At 34.0% G+C, this 20189-nt stretch overlaps 2 protein-coding genes across 4 annotated transcripts; both read right to left on the minus strand.

Annotated features, from left to right (window-relative positions):
- Positions 1-2341: 2341 nt before the first annotated feature.
- LOC132286818 (uncharacterized) lies at positions 2342-9952 on the minus strand. Of its 3 annotated transcripts, none has more exons than XM_059789208.1 (3): positions 9705-9935; positions 8896-9000; positions 2342-2723 (listed from the first exon to the last, which is right to left on the minus strand). In XM_059789208.1, exons 1-3 carry the CDS (start codon positions 9771-9773, stop codon positions 2682-2684), a joined length of 216 nt encoding a protein of 71 aa, XP_059645191.1. In that variant the 5' UTR covers positions 9774-9935; the 3' UTR covers positions 2342-2681. The 3 variants fall into 3 exon arrangements, with proteins under 3 accessions (XP_059645191.1, XP_059645192.1, XP_059645193.1); XM_059789209.1 differs by lacking the exon at positions 2342-2723 and adding an exon at positions 2976-4804 and having other exon boundaries at positions 9705-9952; XM_059789210.1 differs by lacking the exon at positions 2342-2723 and adding an exon at positions 6730-7755 and having other exon boundaries at positions 9705-9951.
- A 3087-nt stretch (positions 9953-13039) lies between these two features.
- Positions 13040-20141, minus strand: LOC132286816 (4-coumarate--CoA ligase 2-like). The gene is made up of 5 exons (XM_059789207.1): positions 19066-20141; positions 17291-17489; positions 14591-14804; positions 14221-14323; positions 13040-13399 (listed from the first exon to the last, which is right to left on the minus strand). Exons 1-5 carry the CDS (start codon positions 20065-20067, stop codon positions 13280-13282), a joined length of 1638 nt encoding a protein of 545 aa, XP_059645190.1. The 5' UTR covers positions 20068-20141; the 3' UTR covers positions 13040-13279.
- Between the last annotated feature and the right edge of the window lie 48 nt (positions 20142-20189).

The raw sequence follows: 20189 nt of genomic DNA on the forward strand, positions 1-20189 counted from the left end.
AAGTGTCACTTAAAATGAGATAAAATTTAAGTGACAGAGAATTCTAAATTTTTTTAAAAAATATTAAAAAAATATTTATTTTTTAATTACTACTTAAAAACTTCAATACTTAAAATTCAATTCTTAAAATTTTTATTACTTAATTTTCAGTTTTATCAATCAGTTAGGTTGTGTTCGGTTGTATGAAATTGGAGCTTTGTGGGATAAAAAGTAAGTGTCACTTAAAATGGGATAAAATTTTAAGTGACAATGAATTCTGAACTTTTTAAAAATATATTTATTTTTTAATTACCACTTAAAAACTTTGGTACTTAAAATTTAGTTCTTAAAATTTTCATTATTTAATTTTCAGTTTTATCAATCATTTAGGTTATGTTCGGTTGTATGAAATTAGAGTTTTGGAATTGGAAAAATTGAATTTCAATTCCAATTTCAATTTCAATTCAATTTCAATTTCAATTCCAATTCAACTAAATTTTTTTTTCAATTTCAATTCCAATTCCATATAACCGAACACAGTCCAAGAAGAATTCTCCTTTAGATAGTCAAACATATATAGCAAATACCTGGCCTTCCACCAAAAAATAGGAAGATCAAAATCTCAAATTTTGGAGGGATTACCAGAAATAGGAAGATCAAAATCTCAAATTTTGGAGGGATTGTAATTTTGTACTGCAAATCAAAAGTGGCTGACTTGGTGAATAATCAATGTACAATATAAAATACAGATTTGATTTAGGGTGTGTTCGATTGTATGAAATTAAGATTGTAAATAAACAGAGTCGAGGATTAGGATTGTAAATGAACCGCGTCGAGGAGTAGGCTATTTGAGCATGACGTTCCGAGCCGAGCTCATATCTCATTGACCAATCAAGCCGACTCGTTATCGCATCTGTGTATCACACCAGACACTTCATATCGCACACATACATATTGGGTTAAGAAGAAATACTAGAAGTTAAGAGATATTCAGATGCAAACACAAATTATCTCACACACACGCACATATATATATATACTACACACACACATTGTATACATATGTGTGAGAAATTATTACACACACACACATTGTATACATATGTGTGAGAAAGATAGAGGTTGTGGTAGAAAATAAGACAGTCGATGAAGAGAGACACACTGTAGATGGAAAGCTTTCATCAGTTACTGTGTGCCGCAATGTGAAGGAAAATATATGATAAGGTTAGATTAGGGTTAGGCATTATATATGGGCTTAGGGGTTTGTTTATTTATGGGCCTCAGTTGGGCTAAGAGTTAAGTTTATTTTATTTTATTTTTTTTTTCAATTTTAATTGGTTTGGTATTAATTAAATGTATAGACTCTCTTTATTATTAATATATTAATTTATATAATTATTTATGTTAATAAATTATTAGATATAATTACTTATGTTTGCAAATATGTTAACGAGCTTTGTTCACAAACATGTTCCTAAACAAACAAATCAAACAGAGGCTTGTTTGAGTTTGGGTCATTTATTAATCGAGCTTAAAAATTTTGTTTGAACTTGATTCGTTTATTAAACAAATAAATACGAACCGAGCTCTTAACGAGCCGAGTTCGAGCTATTTATTGAATGATTGGTTCATTTACAATCCTACATGGAATTGGAGCTTTGAAATTGTAGAAAAACAACTAAAAAAGTTGAACCAAATATTTTTCAAATTCTAAAACTCCAATTCCATGTAACCGAACACATCCTTAATACATTTGATTATAAAAGAATCCTATAATAATTGCCATTAAGAGGGTTTGGTGGAGCGGATAGAAGAGTTTAGGCATTTCTCGAAGGATGGATCTCTTTTTTTCTCTCTTTTTTTTTTATTTTTTATTATTATTATTGGTGAAATCAGCTCACCAGGTGGCTCTCAACAATAATCAACCACCTACAGCTGGGAAACAAGAACAGACTTTGGGTTCCCAATTGTACCGATGATGTCCCTCAAATCCTACCAATTTCTGTATTTTAACTTAAATTTTTTTAAGGTTAGAATCTGAGTAATATATGAAAAATGTAGCACCGAATAACAAGCCACTGAAGACCTAACTTGAAAAAAAAATTAAAAAAATTAAAAAAAATGTATCAATTAGAAGTTACTCTTTCTTTAGATAAAATAAGCAAAACCAAACAATCCTTAGGAAGGGAGATTAATGGTAATGATTGTTAACTACAAAGAAGCAGTCTCTCTTCTCATCTTGGTCTTTTAAGGGCTATGTTCATGGCAATTCATAGGCACACAAATCACCATTAAACGGTGCTCTAAGGCACACCCTTTAAATAAAACCTGACGCTTGCATGAATGAATCGAGCGAGCCATATGCACTTTCCTTGAAGGACAGCATTGATTTGTTTGTAATTGTGCATAGAAAATAAACAATACCAACCATCCAGAATTCTTGTCAATACAAATCTATTTAAGACGAGAGTTTGAAACGTAGGACAGACGAGAAAAAATCATCAATTAAGTTAACATACTTCAAGGAAGTGGTCCTCAAACAGGCTCATGCAATGCTTTCTCAGAAAAAGGCATTAATACAAAATCACTCTGTGTAATTCAGGAAGTTGGCAAGTGAATTCAAAGGTAGGGAGTCAAGCAAAATCCCACCTGTCAAGCTCCGTCAATTATAATTCACATAATTGAATCCGCAATCCCACTTGTCAGTAGCCTTTATTTCCACGAATTCGAGCTCTCATGTCAACCTGGAGAATGAATAAGAGGGAAGATGATGAGTCAAGCAAAATTTCAGGCCAAATTGTAACAATATTTCCTATGGACCCCTTCCTTTCGGTTGTTGCCCGCACTTTCCTGGGTCGAGCCAGAATTCTTTATTATAAAGGGAAGCAATGCCCACAGGCTGGTATCCCAATAGGCGAGCGCCTCCAGAAGAAATGGAGACTTCATTCAGTGACACCGCAATTGCCCTCTAACCAATCATAACAAGTGAAAAAAAAAAAAAAAAAAAAAAAAAAATTGTTGTTGTCATCTGATAAGGTGATTTTTGTTGGTTATTGTGCATATATCTTTTTCCAACAACAATAGGATTTTTCAACCTGTTCAAGGGGGTACAAGAATCATCTTAGTTTCCAACTTGAAGCCATCTACCAACAAATCTATTCTCAAAATGATATTACAAGTTATGGTTTTCTTATTCGGTTTCATTTGAAACAAGTGCTTCCGTAATATTTTGTACAATGTACGGGACATTGACTGGTGCAGTGGTAAAATGCTCAGGCTGTTAAGCATGAGAATGTGGGTTCAAATTCTGGTGCAAATAAATGCCAAATGTAATGTTGTATCCAATATGCCTCTCCCAGAACACTCAATTTCTTCCTCAGTTTACAAATTCTTTGCATGTGCACTTGTATAATTTTTTAGTCTGAATAAAACTTTTCTACATCCTTCTCTTTTACCCATATCTAACCAATGGAAGTCTGGTAGATCCTTTTCCTTTACCCATTACAAGAACCAAGGGAAGATATGCATCATTTGGGCTGCAATTATAAGTGTTTTACCTTCACAGCCCGAAGACCAAGTTTGTGCATTTTTGACAATTAAGCGTTGTGTATAAGTTCAACAATCTTCACTTTTGAAATTACGCTCCAGAACAGCAAAAACAATCATTCCAGAACACAAACTTTCATATCCCAAAAAAAGTTCCTTCTTATTCTTTTGTTTAGTTGTCTCTTAATGAGACAAACATCGAGTATTATAAATGAATTCTTATAGATGTGAGTATTTAGGCTCAATTATCCATAATGAAGGAGAAATTGTAGATGATGTGCCTTGATGGACTAAATGGGAGGAGTACATATAATATATTGTGTGATCAGTGTATCTTGTTAAAATTGAAAGAGAAGTTCTATAAAAACAGCCAGTCATACTCTATGAGACAGAATGTTTGGCAGCTAAAAAGTTGGCATATGCATAAAGTGAGTGTGGTGGAACTGTGAATGTTGAGATGTGCACAAAGACAAGAAATTATGGAATTAGAAACTAACACATTCCCGATGTGGTTGAAGTACCGTTAATTGCAGATCAAATGAGAAAAAACAAAATTAAGGGTAATGCTAGGGAAAGGGGAAGGGGAAGACCAAAGTTAACATGACTAAGGTTAGTAAGAAAGGACAGTATAACATGTGGTTTGACTGAGGATATGGACTTAGAAGAACAAAATGGAAAAATAGGATTTATGTACTGACCACAGGTAGTTGGAAAAAGGCTTTGTTTGTTTGTTGTTGTTGATGATGCTAACACTGAAAGTCCAACAATCCGCACTTTTGAAATTACACTCCAAAACAGCAAAAACTTTCATTCCAGAACAAAAACTTTAATAAACCTAAAAGTTCTTTCTTATTCTTTGTTTAGTTTTCTCTTAATAAGACAAACATCGAGTATTATGTTTAGAATTCTTTTAGATGTGATATTTTAGAAAACAAAATTAGAAGGAAAAGGCCATGGCACGTGTAGATTTCAACTTTTTCCAGAAATATATAGAAAAATAGTACTTTTGATGTTACTAACCATTACAGGATAAAAGAAACCACTCTTCGAGTTTGAACAACTCATCACATTTTAACTAATAAGACTACATAAGCCTTCCCATTGTACCACGTTTTACAGAATCCGGCATTCCACATTCCTATTCCCTGTCAGCTTGATAGAATGATTCACTCATTCCGACCCTCTCTATTCCTTATGTTCTCTTTCTATGTCTCTCCATCATATTTTCCTCCTCGCCCTAGTTATACCTATCATAACTCTAACTCTGGGATCTCCAACTCTGCACAAAGTGATCGCTAAAGATGAGTAATAGGATTATTAAATATATGACTATTAGGTTTATAAAACAATGATAAGGCTTGCACAAAAAGTAAAATGGTGAAATGAGTTGTCGGTCTTTCTGCTCTACAAGTAGAATGTACATACAAATGGACCAACAACTGGGTGGGGGTCAACCATGTCAAAATAGTTGAAGAGAGATGGATGATCACCTATTGACATGCCATAAAGCCCAACAGTGCAAGGAGCATTTTTTTCTTTTTCAGTTCTTAACAAATGGATAACTGCTTATTCACCATGAGTATAGTATAGGCAACCTAAGGTGACTGGTCTAATCACAAAGGTATGAATCATCTAAGAGATAGCCCATTACTTGGTCACAAAGCTATCATTGTCGATAAATAAGTAGCCTAAGACAATGTCGTTAAAGGTGGGCGAGAAAAGCGAGAGGTGAAAAGAGGTTCACCTCTCATGGTCGCAACTGTTGCATACCCAGGCCAACAAACTTTAGGAGCCGTGTGCCTGTGGTTGCCTTGCGCAAAGTATAAGGCGCAAAAAAGGCACAATTAGTTGTGTATGATGAAACGTTGGACCTTAATACAAATCATAAAAAGCAATCCAAGGAACATTTGGCACCAGATATGCTGACAAAGTGACAAGTCAAATCCTACAAAAGTACATGGCACGGAAGTGATGCGACTATATACAAAAATAAAATTTTATTTATGCATATATTGAATAAGAAAATAATATAATTTCATTGATACTTTTGGTTCTTACAGTATGAGTTATATCATTTAGAAGATTAAGCTAAGTTAAGATGGTAAAGAGTATCATAATATACAGGCTACTACTCTTCTACTTTGTCATTACAATTATTTTTTCGTCCTATATGAAAACTTGTCATTGCATCCTTGATTTGTGATGACTGTGTATAATGTTTATTTTCTTAGAGAAGAAAAGGTTGGACGCTTTTAGGTATGTTCATATTGTTTTCAATATCGTTGGGCGTGGCTACTCTTAGATGTGTTTGTGTTATACAAGAGTTGTGTTAGGGAGTGTCTGGGATGTGTCTCAGATGAATCGGCTAAACGTCCAAAATGAAATTTGTTTTTAAAATTTACGAACATGTCCATGATGTGCCAAACACAGGGCCAGGAGTATCCATGAAGTACCAGTGTCCTACATGTGCTCAACACGGACGTGGAACCTGCATAGAAGTGTTGTGCTTTCTTAGATCAACAACATACAACTGGAGTGATTCTAAAACCTTTCAATACATAGTCCACTGTTCTTAATTGTGAACTGGATGATTAATTTATGCAGTTTGGATTAGCACTCAAATGTATGTCATACAAATTTAATCGTCGCCTTCTCACCATGTACTACCAGATTGCCTCACAAATTATTGCTTGTGTATAAGTATCGCTGGAGAAGGGCATGAAGCAGGCTAAATTTGCACCATGTTTACCTAGATTTCCTACAGAAAAAAAGTCATTTGGAAGTAACTAAGAACAGGTACAAGCAGATTCTTCCATAATGGTCTGTCCGGTAAAATGTTTCTCAATGCTTGTTACGAATTAGTCCTATCTTCAATGCAAACAAGTCGATTAACACATATGAACACATAGCACTCATTTCTACTTCTAATATCCATAGGGAAATCGAGAATAAACTCATCTAGAAGTAGTAAATGCCTCACCGTGTAGCTAGATTTGCTGAAACACCTACATTCTACACTTTAGACAATTTTCAACCATGAACAGAAAAAGAAATCACAAGCACAAAATTTTCCAAACTTATACCTCTTAAAGCAAGTGCAACTGAGAGTTCATCCAGAATACCGTACTTAAAGCTCAGATATCACACACTTTCATCTAAAATGTGGATTAGAAGTTTCAATCATAAACTTTGAGCTCAAAGTTTATGATTGAAACTTCTAATCCACATTTTGACACTGTCCAAATCAATTAAAAATAACTGCACCCAGTATCCACTCCTGCTCAAGAATCATAAACTCATACGTAATTACCACATCATCCGGGAATCTTCACAAGACAAAGCAGGCACGGTGAGAAAGAAAATGCAATCTAAAGGTACCCAAAACAGCCCTCCTCAGTTTAAAAGCAAGCAACGCATATAATTTATAAGCAAATTTCACATCCAATTTATCAGGAAAAAATTCCTTTTCAATCGACAGCACCATCGTTCCATCAACCGAGCAATACAAATGGCATTCAAAGCCTCTCAATACTTGGCTAAATCATCACTCTCCTCTATCACTTTATTACTTGATCATACCCTTAGGAATATTTTTATGGTGAATTGGACTACATCTTGGCTTTCCACAACAAGAGAACCACATCTAAGTAACTTACCAATTTGTAGAAAGAATGATTTATTATCTTTCCATATTCTAGTGAAAGTGGATGCAGAGCTGGAGTGGAATGAAGAGGGGTAAAACTTCTTGTTTCTAGATGAAGTAAAATATGCTAGATTCTGATGAAGAAGCGGTTGAGGAAAAACAAAATTTTGTAACTCAAGCTCATTGAAAAAACCCTACAACAATGTTTCCCACATAAACCCATTATCCTCAAGTAAGATGGATATCATTTTGTTATCATTTTCACGAGTGAAATGTAGTTAAAAAATCAGCTACCGTTGAGAGTCCGTGTTTCTAGAATAAAAGACTCAATGACATATAGATGTTCTCTAGCATGATTGCACGCTGCTATTGCTGCAGCCAGACAAGTACTCATTTTTCGCCACTTTCCTCCTTGATTGGAGCTAATTTATCATAAGAAATTGCCACGGGGAAAACAAATAAATAAATTCTTCTTTCAATCAAGCACCTAAGAAGCCCGGACACTTCTATGAAGGTGCCGTGTCTGTGTCGGATACCGACACTTTATGGACACTCCTGAACACATGTCTGACACTTCATGGTGACACCTGCAATTTTTTATTTAAAAAAATTTTGTTAATTCAAACCGTTGGCTGACACATTTTAGACACTTGGTTAACAAATTCCGGGCACTCGATCAACACATCTTACACAAAACAAACACAACAGTCCTGGAAACAACATTATGAACATACATCGAAGTGTCTAACCTCTTTTTCTTTAAAAAATTGACACTAAACACATGTCACAATAAGAAAAACATAACTATAATGACACAATAGAAGTAATATCATATATAATATAATATATATCTTATGTTTGAATAGCTTTATCTTCTAACTTATGTAACTTTAGTATAGAAATTATAAATTAATGAAAGTTCTACTATTGTCTTATTCAATAGATATATAAATGAAAATTTATATTTGTATTAGACTATCAGCCATCTCCACGACGTGTCAATGTCCTACCTTTTTAGAATTTGACGTGTTGATGCATCCATGTCATATCATGTCCATGTCCATGTCCATGCTTCTTAGTCAAGCACCATCTAATGTCACTGTTAAACTACCATGAAGTGTACTACATGCTGTGAATGTTGTTTAATCAAATACGAGAAATACATGAATATCAATTAAGTCTGCTACAAGATGGCTCTCTACCTATGTCTTAACCAATTTTTTTCAAAATCATGTCAAGTTTTCTTAATAAATTCTGTGAAATGTGAGCTCAATAGGTTTTCTGGTAATATTTAGATTATGGAAATTAGATGGTCTTGACAACCAAATGAAGTCTAAATATATGAATGACATAATAAAGATCTTATATGATGATCTATGCACATATGCAAACCAGTCCATTTTTTATTCAATTTTGGTAAATATAATTAATAAATATATAGCTAACCTAAAGACTTAAATTTCAGTCAAGTTTGTCACGAATTTAAGCTAGAGGTCGAATTTCAAAGTAAGATTGTCATGATCACCATTTAAATACCGATGGATGCTCAGTTACATAATGAAAAAGTATTTTGACACAGACAATTATGATGTCAAGCTTCAGGAGTCGATGGAATTTAAAATGATTTCTCACCACAAACATATTTTAGTAAAATTTATTTATAAGTCATGCATAAAGAACATAAATTTGCTAATGAAGAAATATTTCTAAGAGAATGAAAAACATGCCTGGCCTCTCTTGCAATTAAAATATGTTTCCCTTAGTCCAACGCACTCGCTTGATATGGATGGACTCTTTTCTTTAGCACATTCCCTATATGGCCGCTTCTCAACCTAGACAAAAGCAACCCATGTAATAATTCAAGGCTGCATGAACAATACCTATACATATATACAACTATCAAACTTAAATAGATATATACACATATATGTACGTATCTGGCTATTCGCAAATGTTGATATTTCACATCTTTCTCTTATAAGTTGTATCATTTAGAGCTGTAATCTTAGTTTTTTTAAGCAAAACACGAACACAGCTAAAACCAAGAAGAATTATCATGATGCCTAGCATTAATTCGATCAGCTGGTATGCAGCCAGTAATAACACTAATCAATTATCAAGCAAATACATAACACTCAAACATGTATACAGAAATATATAGTATGGGGGCCATCTGAGCTTCGAATCTGCATCTTAATTTTCTGAAAATTTTCATTTAAATAATAATTTTATCAATACTACTATTTCCAAGGGTAAACCTATAGTTGCAGGAACACAAATAAATGAAAAATTGAAGATTTAAAATGAAGTTTCATCTGAGTAGCATCAAGAATGAAAAAAAACAGTATGAGTTTCTAATGCAAATAATTGGATGATAGAACAGAACAATGATCAAAATTATCAATTTGTGAGGGGCAAAAAAACATGTAAGCCGAAAGAAATGGACTAGGAAATCAAAAAGGAAAAACCATTGATAGAAACCGTACATGGATATATATATGTGTGTCTGTGTGTGTGTGAGAGAGAGGGAGCTTACATTAACACAGTGGGATTCGCTGAGACATTTGGCTAGTTCCATTGCTAGACCCTTGCAAGACTTCGCCATTCCGCAACTCTCTCTCTCCCAACCTTGACCTCCCCCAATTAACCGTTGAATTGCAATATTTATTATTCCGTAAAAGGTAAATTACGCTAAAGTGTCCTGAAGTTTATCCATCCAGATTTTGAAAAATCACCTCGGGTCCTCGACATTTCTTTGGCCCCGTTTGGATGGCTTTTGAACTTATGGCTTTTCAACCTCAAAACCCTGTTGCGAGCAGGGATGGCAATTTGACTCACTCTCGTAGTTATCCATCCCGTCCTGCTCTATTTTTGGCGAATCGTTTTGTTTATTTGGGCAGGGTGATTTGATGTAAAAACAACTCGCGCAGATTTGGTGCAGAGGCGGGGAGGTCGTCCCGCCCCTTTTAAATAGGCAAATTACATAAATATATTCTTATTTCATTAGTATATATATTTACTACTATATATTAAGTACCCCATGTCATAATATTAAAGTAACAAATGAATTTGATTAAAAGAAAAATTGCAATGATAAAGAATTGAAAATGAGGGAAAAAAAAAAAAGTAAATCTATTTCAACAATAAATAAATTATAGTCTAAAACAAGGCGGATCAGGTACCCGCGAGGATAAAAATATTAAATGGTTACGGAAATGGAATAGAAAGTTCCTCATTTTTGCGATTTTGGGCAGAGATGGAAGCGAAATTTTTGAACAATTGCGAGGGCGGGAGAGGGTACACCCGCCCAAACCCGCCTCCGTTGCCATTCTTATTAGGGAGAGTGTTTGTAAACCTGTCAACATTTCGGATTAGGATTGGATCCATCAAATTTATATTTTGTTTATTTAACTAATCGAATTTGGATTGTTAATAGAATTATGAGAATAAATATTACAATTCATATCATAACTATTTTGGATTTGGTTCAATTTCGGATTAAAATTGAATCCATTGATATGTACTCTAGTTATAAAGTTAGGATTTGGTTCAGTTTCGGATTAACATTCAAGCCATTGATATGTAGTCTAGTTATAAAGTTAGGTAGGATAGAGAGTTATTCATCATATATAACATAGATATGATTAGTAAAATAAAGTACTAAAAAAAGATTTGGAAAGTAAGAGTATATAATTTGATTTTTTTACGAAAATATAAAAATTCAAATATGGATACGTACATATATAATACGTTGGATGGAATAAAAATTGGGGACAAAAAATTCAGCTATATATACATACATTATTTATTTTATTATGTATCATATATCTTTGTAAAAATGTTAGAAATAATAAAATAAAATTTTATTTTATACAAATTGACACTGTTACAATAATAATGAAAAAATAAACTAATTAAATATAATTAATCAATAACTATGATATCATAAATCATCACAAATTAATAAATAAAAAAATTCTAAGAATTTCAAATAATCAATTAAGTTTAACAATTCACGGGCCCGCCTGTGTTTTTTTGTTTTTTTTTTTGGGACCAGTCCGCTATAGCCCTTAGCATAGAATTGGGTTAAGGGCCAGTTTGGCTAAAAAAGCTCCGAGAAATCACCTTTTTGGATTTGTTTTTGGCCTTTGTTTGTTTTTGTTTTGTTTTTTTCCTTCAACACAACTAACCCAAAGAGCCGTCAAGCACTATTTGGCTGACAGTGCCTTAAAGACTTTTTTAGGCTTAAAAGTAAAATAAAAGGGAGAAAATTTACATACCTACTGACATTGTAGCTTTTTAGACAATCTTTCGCTAACCCAAACAGTACCGTAATGGTTATATTGGCCCAAAAAATTAGGTTTTTTTTTTATAAGATTAGCTCAAGCTATATTATTGTTTTTTTTTTTTTTTTTTTTTTTTTTTTTTTTTTTTTTTTTTCTAGTTGATTTTAGTAACGGTATTGTATGTTTATTTTTTAAAAAAAAATCATATCTTATTGTGTTGTTTTAATTTTTATAATTCAAATGGATATTGTATGTTTATTTTATGTCATCTTGAATGGTGGACAACTTATAATTCATAATGAATATTGTATGTTTATTTTATGTCATTATGACTTATTTGAATATTCATTATGTTTATTTTTTAAAAAAAAATCATATCTTATTGTGTTGTTTTAATTCTTTGGTTTTATTTGTCAAAGAATAAATAATGCATTTGGTTTATATAGTAATTATGATAAATTTCAAGAATGATCACTGTTCTTTATTTTTTGAAATTAAAATCACTGTTAATTTTAAAATTGCATGCATTTGCTCATTTTGCGTTTTCAAAGGACTCAAAAGGATGTTGTGGATCATACTTTCTTCAATCCAAAGGCAGTAAATTACTTTTTTCGTACAGACACTCATCGGTGTGGTCTAATATGGATTCTTTTAAGAGGAAACTATGGTATTATATATATATATATATATATAGTATATGTTTTTTCAAATGAGGATAAAAATGTGATCAGAGGGACTTATTTGTAACTTTTTTGAATTTTATGAACTGAAATGCGCATTTTCAAAAAGTATGAACTATTTATGCACAAACCCTATATATCAGGGTTTTTTTTGCACTTAACCTAGAAATGTATATTAGAGAGGATATTAATGCCTTTTTATGCAAATAGGAGGGTAATTGTACTAAATTAATAATATAAGGAAGTTTTATATCATACGAAACTGTTTTGCACTATATCAACAGTAGAAAGAGTTTTTTGCAACTTTAACCCATTTGTCAAAGATTACTTTGTTGGTGCGTGCGAAGACGCAAGTTATATTCTAGAAAGTTAGACCCATCGCTTAGAGATACAGATGATGTCAAGTACATAGTTGAAATGGTGGGGTTGTCAAATGGGCCTTATGTTCAGCTCTGCCAAGATTTAAGCCCAAATTTGCGGCCCGCAACTAAACATGACCAATGTAAAGCCTTTGCTAATGGGTCTATGCCATGGCAGGGCCAATTGCGTACACTTTTTAATGCTGAATTTATTTATTTATTTATTTTTATTAACATGGGGTGTCTGGAATAGTACGAACCCTTAGTGTCCCTCAACAACTCGATTAATCTTCGATGACCCAAAAGGGAGTCTCCCCACGCGGGCCGAGTAAGTCACTGCAGAGACAGCAGATGCTAGCCACAAAAAACACCTAGCGAGACTCGAATCTCAGACATTGGGCTTGCTAAACTCCAAAATTCAGCGAATAAATGAGCCATATCCGAAGTGAATTTTTAATGCTGATTTCTATAGGTCAAAGTCCATATAATTCATTAGACCTTTTCTTAGAAAAAAATAAAAAATAAAACAGAATATAAATTAATGGGTAGAAATTAAAAACATGCCTTCCATGCACATACCAAATATTACAGAAATAATGTCTTTTAGCATTTCACAATTGTTCTCTGATAAAACTTTACATACAGGTAAAAAAGAAAAAGAAAAGCATTATTTTTCAAACTGACAATCAAGTGTATAATAATAAAGGTCAAGTTTTGGCCTCTGTTTTGGCACATTAAAAAATAATAGTAGAGGACAGAGGCAAATTACTTAATTGGACCACGAAATTAGTTTGGAAAACCAGATGCTAGTCTTGCTCTCAAGTCCTTCCTCAAGATTTTGCCAGAGGGTGCCTTTGGAATGGCATCAACAAAAAACACGCGATTTATTCTCTTATAAAACACCACCTGCATAAAAATCACATGCATTATTACATAACCTGGTGAATTATAACCACTGCAACTCATTATATAATTGAATCTCTCTCTCACACAGTCACACACACACACACACATTTCATTTGTCCTATCTCTTAGGGAATATTCTTTCAAGTGTACTACATATAAATATATATATATATATATATATATATATATACATATATATTCACAAGAATATTACTTTTGTTAATTAAATATCTTAGGTTCATTCTAGTTTCTAATGAATGATGAAGATTGAAGAGTAAGCACCTAATTTTAAGAAAGTCATAGTTGGCTCTCTCTTATATAGTACTATTTTATGAATTCATCAAAGTTGTTTTAAAAAATTGAACCATGCTTTCTTTTTATTATTATTATTAATGAGGAAGCAAATATACACATTCTTTTTTGTTCGAACTCTTCCCCTCCTCCTCCTGTTGAAGGATGAGAAGGTTATACCGCTAGACTAAATGTTTTTTGGTGTCCAAACACTACTATTGTTACAAGAGGACTTGTCCTACATCGAATCCAGATGGAAAAATGAATAGGTATAAATTGGTTGGGTATTAGTCGCACTTAATAATTCAAGTTTTTGGAACGGATCGCGAAACATTTGACCCGTTTCGGTTGGTCTTCGAGCCAGATTCATTCCTTAATCTAATGTTACCAGTAGGTAAAACCTATACCATAAAATCTCAATGCGTGAAAGCATTATTTTTTTTTTTTTCTTGGGGTCATGAAAGTATGTTGGTTGTAATATAAAATAACTTTGAGAATGTCAAAAAATAAATAAATAATCAATATAATACCTGTTTTGATACGTATTGCTTGATTTCATCCTCCGTCACATCAGAACCGTTTGATCTGACGACAAAAGCTATTGGAACCTCTCCTGCGTCTTCATTTTTCATGCTGCAAATATATTTTAATTGTGACCGGTGAGAGTTCATTCGGAAAATGCTAGGGCAATAAATTCATTTGACCGTTATGATAACATTACTTTCTAATGACACTATTTTAAACATTTACTTTAATTTCTAATAACACTATCTTCAAAACATCAAAACCATTGTAAAGTTCTCAATTTCATTCTGGAGGTGGAGGGTTCGAATATTTTTGAGCTTAGTCGAAAAATTATATGTATTCGGTGATAAATTATAAGGTTACTAAAAAGCTTACCCGACAACAGCGGCATCAGAGATTTTGGGATGGTTGAGTAGCATAGCTTCAAGTTCAGCGGGAGCCACTTGGAAGCCTTTGAATTTGATGAGTTCCTTCAACCGGTCAACAATGAATAGCTCCTCGTCGTCGTCGATGAAACCTATATCTCCTGTATGTAACCAACCTTCTTTGTCTATTGTTCTCTCCGTGGCTTCAGGATCATTAAGGTAACCTGTCAAATATTGGGAAAAAGTTATTTTAAATCCCTTGCATTTAAAAAATGTATTTTTTGAATTTATTTTTATTAACGGTGACAATAAATTTTTTTTTTTTTTTGGTAAATTAGGGAAAAGGGAATTTGAATACGAGCAAATTCACTGGGGAGGTAGACGTTTTACCAACTATAATGTTTCCTTGACAAAAAATTCACGCACACCTACTTTTGTGAGTAAACAAAAAAAATCGTTAGAACTGTTAAATCGTTACGAACCAAACCTAGGCTAAACCAAACAACCCATCTCAACACGAGCAAACAAACCCAGTAAAACAAGGCCCAGACTAGGCATCTAACAAGCACCCCAAAACAGAGAAGACCGAATCACTAGCCGGCCAGTATGCAAATAAAAAATTGAATAAAACCGACACAAAATTGGAACATTTACCTCCGTATCGTCTATTGATTCACAATCATATAATATTTTTATTTTTAATTTTATATTTTACTTTTTTGTTTTCTGGTAGATTAGGTAAGCCTTGCTTACTTGTGACAGAATGCAACCTAGTGATGTTGGTGCAACTACCGCAACTTGCAGCTTTTGTCTCTATGTGTGTATTTAAAGTAGATGCGACGAGATAGTGGGTGCATAAACTATGAAGCAAATAGGGTTGCTCACCTTAAAAAGAAGAAAAATGGTTGGGTTGTCTTGGTCAGGTCATGTATTACACTATTGAAAAAATATGTAAACTATCATGAAAATAATAAGACCACTCTCACCCTTCGATTTGATCTTAATTACTAATTTATATCTCAAAAATTGATGCATTTTTATAAATCAAACTAAATAGAGTTTTTTTTTTTTTTGATCGCGGCAATTAACCTAATGCACTTGGGAGAATTTTCATAATAGGCATCGCAAAAAATTTAGTGGGTGACATATACTACTAGAGTCGATGACCGTTATACAACAATTATTTTTTGAAATTTCAGCTCGTTGAGTGCGTGAATGTTTTTCTTGTTAATATTTTTTAACACAAAATAAATAAACAAAATAAAATAAAATTCAGTCCTTTAGGACTTTGTTTTGATGCCGAGTTGTTCTTGTGTCCTGCCTAGTGTCTCTAGGGCATTTTGGTCCATAGACCTTTTCTACATCTCTTTGACGTTTTGGGGGCTGTCACTTTTAGCTCACTTTTTATTTAATTTTTTCCCCTGTTATTTTGGAAGTGGTAGGTAAGCCTTACTTTTTCTCTCTCTTAAAAGGCTATTTTAGTAAATAACCAACATACTTTAGTTGAAAAAGGTCGATCTTGAAAATTAGGTAAGCCTTAGTTGATAATGATAATACAGAATGTAACCTAGTGTTGTTGGTGCAACTACTACCACTCCCAGCATTTCTCTTACTTCTCTTTATGCATGAAGATTTTCTTTATTTTTTTAAATTATAACTCTCTCCATCTTATTAAAAAATATCATATTCGGAGAACTGTGACTTATACAATCTATAATCAAATAATACCATTTTGATCAAATTTGAGTAATTTGTAGAGTTGATCAGTTTCAGTTTGTGTTTTACACAAGTTAAGCTTTGTCCTGAGCACAAGCCAAACATGAAAACAAAAAGACAGATTTGTGAATGGAGACTAGATATATGTGGGAAACCTAAGATTGATTGAAAGCTGGACATGATGTAAACGTCTGACCCACCACATAGGAACTATAATCATCACAACACATGTCACAGATATATTTTAGTGGGTACACCTAATGTTATACTTGTTTTATAGATTTATTGCATTGGGATTCCGCCAACTTTGATACTCCTTCAGTGGTCGAAACAAATGTCGCATTTAGTATTTGTGACTCACAATAATGTGGGTCACAAATAAAAAAAGGTGACACTTAATACGGAATGGAAGAAATATAATATTAAATTTTAATCATATGATTTTTTTTTTTTTCCTGACAAATTACGGGACAAGAAATTCGAATGTGAATAAACTTGTGTTTGAAGAGTGAAATTTCTTACCTACTAAACCACTGGATCAAGGATGTGCTCCCCTCAACTTGAATTTTTTTTTATTCTTGTATGTATAATTTTTTAAAATTTAAAATATTTTCCCCCTTAACTTTAAAAACTTTCATTTTTATCTGCATAATTCTGTAAAATCTTAAAATTGCCCTGCCTCAAAAAGTTTTATTGCATTATACCCCTTGAACATAATTTTTGACTCCTTCCCGCCACTGGATAGTAGCACGATCCACGTACTTAAACTTTAACGATAACGATAAATTTGGACTCACGTTCTGAAATCAAATGAACTTTATGTAGACCCTAATTTTTTAGTTGGACATATAAAAATAAATCAAAATAAAAAATCTTAATTCCAAAACAAATAAGCACTAGCAAGTTATCAAAAATGCAATTTCTAATACCTTTGCTAGCATATTACTAACAAATAAGCTAATATATATATATATATATATATATATGGACATACCTTTCATGATTTGGTCACCTCTAATGCAAATCTCTCCGGGTTGGTTCCGGGGCAGTGAATCGCCGGATTCAGGGTCAATGATCTTCATCTGGGCGTTCCGTACAACAGTCCCACATGCCCCCGACTTTATTTCGAAGGGTTCTTTGGCAAACGCCAAGCACATTGCCAGCACTGGTCCTGCCTCTGTCATTCCATAACCCTATATATATATATACACACACACACACACACACCCACACAAATCATTATTATATTCTGCAATTAGCTTCCTTATTTATTTATTTATTTTTTCCCAATATAATTGAAGCAAGAGAGGGAGACAATTTATGATGAAACTAAAATTAAGCCAAATTAACGAGAGAAAAATGATGTTTCAATCCAATGATCGAGTTAAACCTAAAATACTTATAGTGAAAGGTTTATTATTTAAAAATATATTTTAAGTGAGACCTATATTTTTCAATTAAAAATATGAGAAATAAAAATTTGTTAACATTATTCTTATTATTATTTTTTATTTTCCACTCATTATTCTTATTTTTTTAACGTTATGATAGGGAGACACTTTCAAAAAACAGATGAAACTAAGACATGCAAAAAGAAGATCGATGAACAATTGACTCCTCTTTCACCCGCACAACGAGTACAAATAGATCCGCACCAATACTTCTTCAAAGATTAGTTTGAACCCCATACATACTATGCTCACCAAATCACCGTTGCAATTATTGCGCTTATTGGTAATAGGCGCATTCAATCATTATAAATACGTTTCTGTTTTTAATCAAATGTCTGTTGCACCGTAGGGTCCAATAAAATTTTTAACGCATTTAGTGATCACTACGCACACCAAGGTGTAATTATCTCATGCAATTCTCCAAGGTCCCACATGCAAGAGGGATAGGAGTTATTGTGTCACAGCCTCTCACGTCCCCTATCGTTCTGACTACGTTTGTGATAAAGTCCTCTACAAACTATATATGAAATGACAATCCTCGCTAATATAGCAACTTCATGTGCCAAAGTTGCCATGTCCTGATATTGATACTTGAAAAATTATTACATCGTGTAGACTCAATCATCACGTGATATATCAGTTAATGTGTTATAGACTTCAGTCAAAAAAATTTTTGCCCGCTATGTCACACGGTGATTAATCGAACCAACAATCCCAAAACCGCGTCAAAGGGAAATCTTCGTAACTACTAACGGGACACAAAATTAAAATAACACATATCTATTTTAAATTTTAAATATGTAAACTAAAAATAAAAATAATAATTTTTACTCCTTTTTCTTTTAAATTTAAAAATGAACACATAGAGCGCCATCATTACACGACACATGTGATAGTCAAAATATAAATATTGTTCATAAATAATTTTATTAAAAATATTATAAATTATTATATAGTCCGAAATTATATAATCCGACCAATCACATATTTCACACAAAAAAAATTAATAATAATAAAAATAAAAACCGAATGGTCGCCGACTGTGTTCATTTTTTTCCCCTAAAATTACCTCTAGGTCCTGTACTTATGTAAACAAAGTTTCTCTCTCATATATGGAAAAAAAGTTAAAGCGAGGCTAGTATAGATAATTTCTCTCAAATATGGAAAAAAAGGTGACAGTGAGCTACTAAAGATAACCCAAAAAAGCATATACCTTACTATTTTTCTAGACATGCCAAAAGCAGTTAAAGCTAATAGAATTGTTACTCTATGAAAGTAAATAATAATAAATAAATAAATAAATAAATAAACTCCTCACCTGACCGAGTTTGGCCTTGGGGAACTTGGCTCTCACAGTATCTTCAAGTTCCTTCCCTAGCGGCGCAGCACCGGACATCACCGTCCGGACCGACGAAAGGTCATACTTGTCGACCACAGCAGAATTCTTAGCGATGGTGAGGACGATCGGCGGCACAAACGGCCCAATCGTCACCTTGTACTTCTGTATCAGCTCCAAGAAGGGAACAATATCAAACTTCTGCATAATAAGAATGGCAGCCCCAACTCTCAACCCGCACAGCAACACCGAATTGAGCGAATATACGTGAAAAAGCGGCAGCACACACAGCATTACGTCCTCGCTGTGCATGTACAAGTTAGGGTTTTCTCCGTCCACCTGTTGAGCCACACTGGTCACCTGTCCCTTGTGCGTCAGCATCACTCCCTTCGGCAAACCCGTCGTCCCCGACGAGTACGGCAGCGCCACCACGTCGTCCGGACTGATCTCCACGTCCGGCACGCCACACTCGTCACCCGCGGTCAGCTCGGAGAAATGCAGGCAGCCCTCGTCGGGAGGCGAGTCGATGCACATGACCTTCACGTGATTCTCCCATGCATAGTCCTTCACCTTGTCCACGTAGCAGGCCTGCGTCACGATGAGTTTGGCTTTGGACGCCTTGGCTTGCTTGATCACCTCCCCCGAAGTGAAGAAAGGGTTGGCCATGGTGGTAATGGCGCCGCGGTACGACGCGCCCATGAATGCGAACACGAACTCCGGCGAGTTGGGTAGCAGGAGCATGATGGTGTCGCCCTGCCGGATCCCGAGCCGGTCGAGGCCGGACGCCACCTTTCGGGCGGTGAGCTCCACGTCCGCGTAGGTGAAGACTTCCCCGGTGGCGCCGTTGATCAGGCACGGCCGCGAGCTGAATTTGGATACGTTTTCGAAGCAGTAGGAATGGAGAGGGAGGTGTTTCGGGATGTAAATGTCCGGGAGTTTCGATCTGAAGATTGTTTCTTTTTGGAGGAGTGTTTGGGTCTCCATTGGAAATTGTGGTCGGAGAGTTATGGAATGAATAGATGGGTGTGATTTGTGGCGAGTTGAAACTTGGAAGTGATTATGTGATGGATACATATAAATATAAACGTGTGTGTGTTTTTTTTGGT

This window comes from Cornus florida, unplaced genomic scaffold (assembly GCF_030987335.1).
Source record: "Cornus florida cultivar Cherokee Brave unplaced genomic scaffold, ASM3098733v1 CherokeeBrave_3.0.0_Hap2_Chr11, whole genome shotgun sequence".
Classification (NCBI taxonomy): Eukaryota; Viridiplantae; Streptophyta; class Magnoliopsida; order Cornales; family Cornaceae; genus Cornus; species Cornus florida.

Bases quoted from the DNA above. Each gene is read 5' to 3' on its own strand.
- LOC132286818 (XM_059789208.1), bottom strand. From the start codon at position 9,773: ATGGCGAAGTCTTGCAAGGGTCTAGCAATGGAACTAGCCAAATGTCTC. The intron at 9,001-9,704 runs GTAAGCTCCCTC...GCTTTTGTCTAG, and splicing joins GCGAATCCCACTGTGTTAAT to GTTGAGAAGCGGCCATATAG. The intron at 2,724-8,895 runs GCATGTTTTTCA...TTCATTCTCCAG, and splicing joins TTAATTGCAAGAGAGGCCAG to GTTGACATGAGAGCTCGAAT.
- LOC132286816 (XM_059789207.1), bottom strand. From the start codon at position 20,067: ATGGAGACCCAAACACTCCTCCAAAAAGAAACAATCTTCAGATCGAAA. The intron at 14,805-17,290 runs GTATGTCCATAT...AATATTTGACAG, and splicing joins AGGTGACCAAATCATGAAAG to GTTACCTTAATGATCCTGAA. The intron at 13,400-14,220 runs GTATTATATTGA...ATTTTTATGCAG, and splicing joins AGCAATACGTATCAAAACAG to GTGGTGTTTTATAAGAGAAT.